Here is a 10,726-nt window from a genome sequence, read left to right as displayed (position 1 = left end):
GCCACTTGTCTTCCAGGATCCTAAACCAGGCGTATTATTTTATGCATGGAGGGTGGTAGTTTATTGATGCAAAATTTTATGCAATTTTTTTCGCTCGAATGTCTTGGATCTCGTCCACCACCACCTTAATTGGGGATTGGCCTTCACATGCCGCCTCAATCCCCACCACTAACCACTCCTTTGCCCAACAAGTGTCTCCTCTAATATATTCATATAACCCTTCAATTATTAACCCGAACAAGATTCCAAGCATAAGAAAGTTGCAAATTGATGTGTTGAACGCATTTAATATACAATATTTTTCATAGACTTCCCAATCCCCAATGTCTTATGCTTGCTTTTTGCCTCCTATTGAAACGGCCATCTTTGCCCCGCATTGTGCCCCACGTCCAAGGATACAAGGTGTTATGCATCTTAATCCCTCCACAATATCTTTTCCTTTTTAATATTAAATAATCTTCAAGCAATAAGCTAAATCACATGAGGTGAATTAAAAACCAGCTGTAAACTCATATGAAAACAGACAATATATAATTCTAGAAATCAATAGCAAAACTAGTTTACAATAGTTGTCCATCGGTGAGTCCCTTCCTACAAACAGATGGTTTGGGTTGTATCTTTCACGTAAAAGAATGCTTCACCTTTTTTGGCAATATGAACCATTAGATTGCATAATAACTGTTTAAAAATTTATATAGTATAATATAGTAAGAATAGAGTGCTTTGAGATCTATGCAAGATGAGATCTAATAGCTGATGTCACGAAAAAATATCAATCATTTTTTTGTGTGAAAGATACAACCCAAATCCACAAACAAAAATCCTTAGCACTAATCCTTGTTCTCTTTTGAATTACTCAAATTAGTTTTAAATTGGTTTTGCATTGCTCACTTAAACTTTTAAAAGTTTCTAGCATAGAAAAATGGCAATTTCTCATCACCATGCTCCATATATGTTCTTTGTATGTATGAATTCATTTATACTTCTCCATGCATGATTTCGTTTATATTTTAGAGTTGATTGGGTTTTTCTTTAGAAAATATGGCCGGGGGCACCGACCCTGCTAATCCACCAACTCCATGCCATCTTGGCTCAAGGAGCCTACGCGTTAAGCGCGCGGCACCAAATATTTGAGTATGGTAATAATACTCTTCTTTACTTGTTGATGCCCACATGGGGAGACGATGTATACGCCCATGGCCAACCTGGAGACCCCACTTTGGAATTATTTGGGGTTAGTGGCTTCATTGACCAAGCGTGGGTTCGGTGCCTTTCTCGCTTTTATCACCTATTGGACGCTGCGAGGAGACGATACGTACTAAATCTTCATGAGATTTGGCTCATGTGGACATATGTTAATTTATTGACTCAAGCAGGGGACCTTGTTCATCAAAAAAAGAGAGGATGTAGAGTATACCGGCAGTGTTATTTGAACGAAATGCAGATGAACTTTTCCGTCAGCTATATAATTTAATTATATCAGATGCTAATGAGTACATCTATATTAGGATTCCTTAATATAGCTGCATGCTATAGTTTGGACGTGCAAACCCAAGCAAAGGAGTAAACTATATCCTCCACCGCATACATCATGTGGCAATATACCATGTCAATCACAGATTTACTTATAGATTTTATTTATCAAGCATTCATCTCAATGATTAATCCACAAGAACAAATACTTGTGATTGATGTGGGGATTCATCATATGATGCATGTGGCGTAAGATATATTTTTTCAAACAAAAGACTAGATTTAGATACTTAATGACTGAATTATAGGAGCACAAGACAACTAGCTAGTGTGAGCAATTAGCGTCAATTATGGTCGTAGAGTTGTTTGACAGAATCTCTACAGCATGGGAAAGGAAAGGAAACCGATGGCCGACAAGCCAGCACAAAATCGTATTTTTCTATATGATAAACTCTCCATCATCCAGTATTGGGATGGAAGCAGTGGATCAACAAGTAGCATAATTTTTTTGAGCAAAGAAGAGACCAATAGAAAGAAAGACTGGTGGTCGGGACGGGAGAACTAGTTGATTCCATCTAGCTGGCTAAATGGAGAAAACAGTAAAGAAATGATTACTTTTAACTGGCAGGCAAAATAATGTACTCAAACCTTCGGAACGCGTTTAGAAGTCGTATAGAATACACAAAAATAAAACCTTAATTTCTCTATCATCCATGCACAATGATTCCCTTCGAACTTTTTGAATTTCAAGCTCTGGTGTAACCATGTGAAGAACAAGATGGAAAATGGCTGTGTGTAAAGATTGGGGATCCAGTGCTGTCAAACAGAGAAACAATCATAAAGTCTCCCTAGAAATTTTCCGTGGGACTCCCATAGTTAATTTGCAGCCTTAATTGTGAACTCTTGAAATCCTGAGTTTGTTTAATGTTAAAAATGTGGAAAATCAACAAATGCATAAAGGCTAAACATAAAAGCGTACAGTCAGCCCTCGGAGTATGAATCAAAAGTCCAATGGTTTAGTGGTCAATTTTTATTCATTTTTTCTTTTAATTTTCCAATTCAGTTATGGCGCACCACAAGAATGGACAACTTCGTGGGGGTTTGAATTGCAAGGTGGAGTAGTTCAATCTCCGATGAAAGAATGGTTGATCTCAACCATTGCACTACGGATTTTAAAATATTTCAATCCCTTTTTTCTATTTATCTGTATAGATCACGAAATAGATATTTTAAAATCCGACTGTTGATGTCGTGAAAAAAAAATTATTTTTTTATATGAAAGGAACAATCAGAACTCCACCACCACCCACAATAGATAGCTGGAAGTGATTGAGCGATAGTAGGCAAAATCTCAATCTAAGCCTAACTCCACCCACGGAAAGGGCCAGTATCATCAGGTTCTCCAACAAAAGCATTGGGAGTTGCTCTCTCCTGGTCAGACCCTGGGCAGCCACACAAGCCAAATCCTCAACTCACTACCACACTTTCATCCTATCACCATCCTCCTCCATTTTAAACGCAGATCCCCATTATCCCTATCACATTTGAGTGGCCTATGCTTCCTACGGTGGCAGCTCCACTTGCCTCTCCTCTCATCCCTTCCTTCTCTGACTCACTAAAATAATTGTAGAATCCACTGCTGCCTGATGCTGCCCCCTCACTGTTCCCTTGTCGTTGTTTGCCATCTAATTAATGCCATGACATCTGTTCCAATGCATGCCTTCTTTTTATTTCTTTTCTGTGCCATAATCCTAGCCACCATTCCCGTTGGTATTTGTTATTGGGGTTGAGAGGGCATCTTTCGAGGATATTAGGTGCACATGGCCATAGTGTTTGAACTGGAATCCACCTTTTGATGCTCGACTAACGATCCATCTTACACTATATAAGCCAAACCTTGACTCATTTGCAACATGACTCCCATCTCTTCCTCCATTCCAGTTGTTTAGCTTTCTACTTCTTTTTTCATATCGTCTTTTCTTGAGATAACAAGATGGCATCCATGTCTAATGAGAGCTGGAACCGCAACCTGGAGGAGAAGGACCTAGAAAGGCTGGGGGTGCCGGAGCTCGATGGCGCCCTTCTCATGGAATTGCTGGAGGAGTCGGACGCCGACGAGGCCGAGGATGACCGGCTAAGATTCGTCATGCGATCTCTGGAAGCGGAGATCGGCCATGTCGGTCCGACGATGATCAGTGATGGTGAATCCACCACCGGTCCTCATGATGACAGCGAAGATGGTGGATTGGAGGATATACTGTCGAATTTCGATAGCTCTGATGGTTCGAGATCGCCAGCATACCTTATGGAGGACCCGTTTGACTTGGTGGACATGGAGGTGGGTGATGGCATAGGGGGTTGGTGCACGGAGGGTGAGACGGGTGGCGGTGGGATGGTTGGGTATGGAGAGCCAGGACAGTACGGTGGCTTTTACCATGGGGAGGGCACCATGGAACAAGTCTACAGCCCTCTATGGCTCTGAATTTAATCTTGTGCGATCTAGTTCTATAAAATTACTTCTCATAAATACTTGTCAAATTTATGATTATAAGTCCTCCATTTAATGATGAAATATATTAATTTTTATGTCTTAATCAATTGCACGGACAAGAATTTGTCGAAAGCCTCGGGATTGTAGACGATACGGGTGCAAACACTTCACTGTAAATTGCAGAGGAAAAAATAAAAGAAAAAGAAGGCCCAAGCGCGCTATAAATTTCAAGACATACTTATTCCAAGTAAAATTAGGCCCAAGCACATCGAGTTGTTACCTTTTCTTCAAAAAATTGTTTCAAATTAAAGTAGATCCAAGTTATCGGATAAAGGCCTTGAGTCATTATCAGACAATTTAATCAGGAATTTTGTCCACTCAAAAGAAGAGATTTGTGTACCAGATTTTTGGGACTATACTTTTTTCTACCTTATGTACAAGGGGTGACAAACATGAGGTACGAGTAGCATGTGACACGACAACTGCTGATGCGAGAATAGATATGTCAATTTGGAGGGCCATGTCATTTTTCGGAGAGGGCACCTAACACACGATCCAAAATCGGGCCTTTTCTTGTGTTAGAAGGAACGGAAGGCTGGCTGCCACTACGTTTGTCCCTTCTACTTCTTTCCCCCATTCCCCCAAACCAAGGAGAAGAAGAAGACCTGACCGCTGTATAATTAATCCTCGGTTATGCGAGCAATGACTTGGATATAATAGAGAATATCTAACAGCCCTTTCCAGCTTTTAAAAAAGCTTTAAAAATATGTTTTATTTTGTTTGTTTTGGTAAAAGTAAGAGCTGGTCGTTGATTACACATATAAAGGTATGACAATTGCGGTGTAGGTTATAACCATGCGATGACTCGCACTATTAATAGAAGAGCACTAATTTTACAAGTAAGAAAAGCGGACCAAAGACCAGCCTCAATCTTCATACAAATAAGGCAGCACAGGAGCTTGCATCTTGCGGATGATTTGCGGATGCAGGTAGCATCATGATGTCATGAGATCACCGTAGAATCTGATGGATGTAATTAAGGATCGGACTAGAAAATAGACCCATGACCGATGGCATGAGAAGCACCCTGGACGATAGGAGCCTAAGAGAATATCTCAAAAAGAAAAATCTTTTACTTATTAGGCAATGGTCACTGGTCCATGCTTTCCTTGAAATATGGTTGGGTTGCCATTATCAAACTGAACTTGGGACTCCCTCTTATGGATATGGTGGCAATTGATTAGCTAGCTGAGCAAGTCTAATTGGCCTTGGAAGGCCACAGTGGATTAGCATGAGACAGCCGCTAGGAAAAAGTTGTTAACCTGAATATGACCAATTTATTAACCATGTCATAAATCCAAAATTGAATATTCTAACATTTATTAAATACAAATTTGATCTGATCTACGTAACCTATTTAATAAATAGTTTGGACTGGGCCAGACCCATGATAACATGTTTAACGGATTGAATGAATGTGAACTGATTTGATTGATTAAACAAGTCTTGAACTAATTGAATTATAATTAACTATGTTGCTGTGACCTAATGATTAAACCAGTCAGAATAGATTAGATATGTCAGGATCCTAAATTTGAACCGACCTGTTTAATAAATAAATTAAGTTGGGATTTACAATAGACCCATTTAAATCTGAACATGTTTAATTTGGGTCAATTACGGGTCAGATTATAAATTGCCAACCTAATAGCCATTTTATCATCCTTAGTTCGGGCTTGAATTATTTCCACTATCATGCATGGTTGTTGGCGTATTAGGTGATAGTGGTGCCTGAATGAACTCGATGTGGAATCATGTAGCATGGTTAATTTCTTACAATGATCATCGCACAATATGCAGATGATTGTGATTATGAAATTGGACCTCTCCGTTCCACCCCAAACAAGAAAGATTATGAACTCTAACTCTACATTCCATGGTCTATAATCGAATTTGTTCGGAGATGAAGAATGCTACCTTTTGTTTGCCAAGGAAGAGGTGATGGTTTACATGTTAATCCGTCATGTTTTCCACCGGTTTTTGAAAGCCTGACGTGCTTTCTGTGGCCAATCTCTCCGTTCCATTGACTAAAGGAGTGATTGACTTCATCATCTCGCAACGGACTAAAATGTTTGGTAAAAGGTGCTCAGAAGTTTATCCACAACAAATATCAGTAGTTTCTTGACGAAACGAATATTAGAAGTTGACTGCGATTGCCGAGACATCCCAAAATTTTATGTCTGATATGCTTGAGTTCTTTGCTGTTGAATGCAATAATTTCAAGAACTACTGATATTTGTTGTCTGGAAGAGAAGCTAATTTATACAATTGGATGGAACCGGACAGAAACACAAATCAGAATAAGAGAGGATTGCATTTTATATAGATCTATGCAAACTGTTAGTTCTAACGAGCTAATCTATTTTAATTATGAAACTGTATTGAACGTAGTCAAATTCCCTCGTCTCAGAATGGCCTCTGCTTGTGCTCATTTGTTGCAAAGGCCTTCAGGGGACAGAGAATCAACATCCTTCACTTACCATGAAGAATTATTGGGCTGGGCCTTTGATATCGTCGAGCTTGAATAGGCCGAGCCACGCTTTCTTCTCACTTCGTGCATGGTGAACTCACAGTGCAGGGTTTGGATTATGCTACGCATCCTGGTCCAAATTACGCTGGTTTAGCATGGACTTGATGCTTTTTCACGCTTCGAAAACAAATCTATGTCTGGAAGTCAGGTGGGGTTCGGTCAAGCTACTCAATTTGGAGACGAACATGACAACGTGGAATATATACATTCGATTGTGGTGATTGACTGCCTGTTTAAATCATCCCAGGTACCACTGATCAGAGAAGGGTTGGGCATGATGTTCATTAGTCCCTCGGATTCGTGGATCTGCATCAATAAAGTCCATGTGAAGCACAGGTTTTGATGTGACGTCCATGTGCTTTGCCTGTGATATGCATTATGCAGTCCTTAATGCATATCTAAGGGTCCATGCTGCATGGGACCATCAGATGGTACGATGACTCAGATCTACGCTATTTCTAATAAAGTAATGAATCAATTTATTCATATCCAAACATGTGTTTAGTTGCACATTAGTTATGCATTAGATATGTCTTGAATATTTATATAGAACTATGAAATTTAAATAATACTTTTTATTCTTTTTGATGAGATCTTGAGTCATAATAAATAATATCAGTGGACTCAATCTATAGCTTATATAGATTAGGAGATATTGCAATAAAGAATATTTTGAGCTAATTTCTTATGATATTTGTGATTAGATTTGATTGAATTTAGATGCTTAGCCTGACAAGAGCTGCAAGACTTAAATATAGGAAATGTGTGAAGACCTATGCGAGTGTGTTTAGTCCTATATAAATTATGTACTGAGTAGATCTTGGATGTTTATATGGGGCCAAGAAATCTCAATAACTTTTTTAGACTTTTTTTTTTCTTTTTTGTATAAGGTGCTGAATTGATATATCCAATATCTAGATGGGGCCTTCTTTAGCATCGACATTAATGAAGTCAATATTGCACGGAGGGTAGATATAGAAGCAATCCACAATGGAACCTCTAAGGTTTGGCTTAAGATGGGGCTTACGAAGCCAATGATGAAGTTGGAGGAGAGAAGTTGGGTGTGATTGGTTTGATTTGTGAATGCCATCGATGGTGGTGGTGATGGTGGTGGTGGAGCAAGAGGATGGGTGATTGGGAATAGTTTTTTTGATACTGGAGTAACTGAGCTTATGAAACATCGTCTAAACCCAAAATATAAAGAATATTTTATCAAAGATTAGACAGAGCGTATTTGCTACCACTATTGTAGGATTGGTGAAGACATAAAATAATTGGGCAAAGTATATCTACAATACTGTCTTAAAGACAATATTTCTCTATTAAGATCGTAATCCATATATATGCAGATAGCTACTTAAAAAAATTATTTGCACGATACAATACCTAACTATAATCTTCTTCTTCTAAATCTGTGCACGTAGAGAAAAATAAACCCATTAGAATTGTTGATAGCTAAAATAATACAATGAAAATATATTAAAAATATATATATATCTTTTATGTTTTTGTATCAAATTTATAGTAATCCAAAGGATATTATTTAAAAGCCATGTTTTTTTTAGGAGAATACATCTTTTCGGAGGAGAGATCAAAAGAAAGAAAACTTTTTAGAGTTTGGATTTAAAGAAACCTAATACTATTCAAAGAAACCACCAAAACCGAAGTTGCCGTTGGTTTCAAACCTCACGTAGTCCAGTGGACCCCCCCAAAAAATAAAAATTAACAAAAAAAACTTGGTCGCCCATCAAATCTCTATTTTTTTTTTTAATTCTGAAGAAAAGTACAACGACTGCTAGGTTGAGTTCCCCTCCTTGGGCTTGGGAGGGGGCGGGGGAGCTGGTACATCCGATGTGGCGCATGATGTAATTTCTCGTGGGAGGGTATGTTACGAGATGCACGGACTTACAAAGGTGTTTGCATACATGGGAGCGGTGCGGGTGCATGAACCCTGCGTACCCCGTTAACATATGTGCGGGTTTCGGAGATAACTTGGATGCAACCCATACTACAAGAAAGGGCTTTCTATTCTCAACACGTGCACGAAAGCAAACATGTTTTGGCCGATCCCAAATTCGCCATCAAGTTGAGTGGATTGGATACCAAGCAAAGCGTCGTTGAGCCCTTAGAGGGCATATATAGACTTGGCCCTTAAGGAAGCGGCAGTGCGCTTCTCCCGAGAAAAGGTCCCACAAAAAGCAAAGAGAGAAAGACAAGTGGTAGCTGGCTCGGGAGATCATGGAAGGAACCGGATGGTCCAACGTTGCAGGCCCATGCAAAGGGAGCGGAGCTCGCCTCCCGTTTGGTCCGACAAACCCTTTACAGCCGCATGAAGTGCCGCCTACCAGGCGCCAGAAAATTTCCAAGGTAATAAAAATTCATTTTCTTCCTTTTTGTCATCACGTTCGACATCACGCTCAAGCTTTGAAAAAAAAAATGGCGATGCAGTGAATTGCTCCTCGTGGCCCCGCTAACTGGATCAAACAAAAGCCAAAACTTGAAATGTTTCAAGCATTATAGTTACTTTCCAAAAGGTAAAGTGGAAAATGCAGTACACTCGCCGACAGATCTATCCAACTAAAGGCAAAGCAACCACTCCCGAAGGAAGATCCATGCACCAGGATTGCTTTACTTCTTAGGTGACAGCTCCGGCGACGCCACATCATTGTGGTTTGGATGCGAGATCACGCAGAACATTTTTGACCTTCCGCTTTGAGGACTCGACGTTTAGGTTGCGCTTTGTTATTGATTGAGATCATGTTAATTGTTAAACCTAGTTATTCAGTAAACCAGCCAAACAGTTCCATATTTTGCACCATCGATTTTACCTGGTTGACACACTTCAGCCATATAATGGTGATAGAGTTATTTCGAGATGGAATGAGAGGGCAGGGGTAACTTTAATTGCCTGGTTAAACCCCTCAACCCCCTCTCTAAAATGCCCCCTACCCCTACGTGGTTGAAACCCTAGTCTCTTTTTTATTTTGGCTAGGGTTGGTACAGCCCCCTTTTCATCGCAATCATCTTACTCTCAATTCAGGTAGGTGTCATGCAGCTAGCTCTCTTTTTCCCTCTACCATCAGTGCTCCCTTTCGCTTTCTCCCTTGTTAGTTTCCTTTTTTCTTTTTTGGCATATGGGGACCATCACATCACTCTAGTATAAATACAGTTCATAAAGTCGGAAAGCAAAAGGTCTTATAGGGCCCGTGGGCAAGCCTCACCCTTATTAGTTTCCTCCAAACGTAGCCAACAGCAAATCTGCTATCTCTACCTCATTGGATTTAGTTTGGTGCTTGTGGGCTATATAAATTAAGGCTCAACTTAGGTTTCCAACTATTTACTTGTTACCTGATCTGGATCAGCCACTAGTAGTGGTGGATGGCTTATTCCCGATTCAAAAGATCTTGAGGTTCTCTAATCTTCATGATCTCATGGCTATGCTGACATCCATGCACAGAATGTGATGTTTGCTGATGGTAGTTTTTGTTGTTGAATTTTGAGGACAGACTGAGTTCGGTAGGGATCGAGGTGTGTTGAGGTGGTGTGGTAGCCAATACTTCTTGGTTGGCCGTAGAACTTGAAATAAAGTTCTCTTGTTAAAGTTTTTTTAGTGGAAGATTTTCCGACACTCAAGCCATTTGGACTCTAGACTACCGTTCTTATTCTCTCACTTTCCTACTTTCTTTTTTCCACTTTTCTCTGGATTCCAATTGATTTGAGCATCGAAGGATTTTTCATTGGAAAAACTCCGATAAAAAAACTTCTTTTCAAGTTTTGCAACAAACCAAAGAGCATTGACAATTGCACCAACCTCAACTCATCTCGCTCCCTACTAATCTCAGTCAAACTTTAGAGTTTAGCGGTAACAATAGCTAAATTAAGTGAGAATCATTTTCAATGGATAAGTTGATTGAGTTTGGATTTCATATTTAATTAGTTGACCACTCTTATTTTAGAGCTTGGATTTTATTCTTGTATTTATGTAGCCCTTAGTCGTGCATAGTGAATGATATTTACATGATTTTTTTTTTGTTACAATGCATAATATACGATTTGAATAAATATGAGCTTATGTTTCTTTCATTTAGACCTTTTGTATTAAAGGTTCAAATATTTCATACTAGCGTATTAAAGGCCCAAATTGAGGTTTTGGCGACAGGGTGAGCAGGAGT

The 10,726-nt window shown here is 39.4% G+C and overlaps 1 protein-coding gene across 1 annotated transcript; it reads left to right on the top strand.

Moving 5' to 3' along the window:
• The first annotated feature begins 3,030 nt into the window (after window positions 1-3,030).
• On the top strand, window positions 3,031-4,063 carry LOC105040644 (uncharacterized). Its single transcript, XM_010917272.4, has one exon. The coding sequence runs from the start codon at window positions 3,467-3,469 to the stop codon at window positions 3,953-3,955; it is 489 nt and encodes a 162-aa protein (XP_010915574.1). The 5' UTR covers window positions 3,031-3,466; the 3' UTR covers window positions 3,956-4,063.
• The last annotated feature ends 6,663 nt before the right edge of the window (window positions 4,064-10,726 follow it).

Source organism: Elaeis guineensis, chromosome 3 (genome assembly GCF_000442705.2).
Source record: "Elaeis guineensis isolate ETL-2024a chromosome 3, EG11, whole genome shotgun sequence".
NCBI lineage: Eukaryota > Viridiplantae > Streptophyta > Magnoliopsida > Arecales > Arecaceae > Elaeis > Elaeis guineensis.
The sequence above is the reverse complement of the archived record's forward strand: the minus strand, read 5'-3'. Positions and strand labels throughout refer to the sequence as shown.

Excerpts from the sequence above, each read along its gene's own strand:
- LOC105040644 (XM_010917272.4), top strand. The coding sequence starts at position 3,467 with ATGGCATCCATGTCTAATGAGAGCTGGAACCGCAACCTGGAGGAGAAG.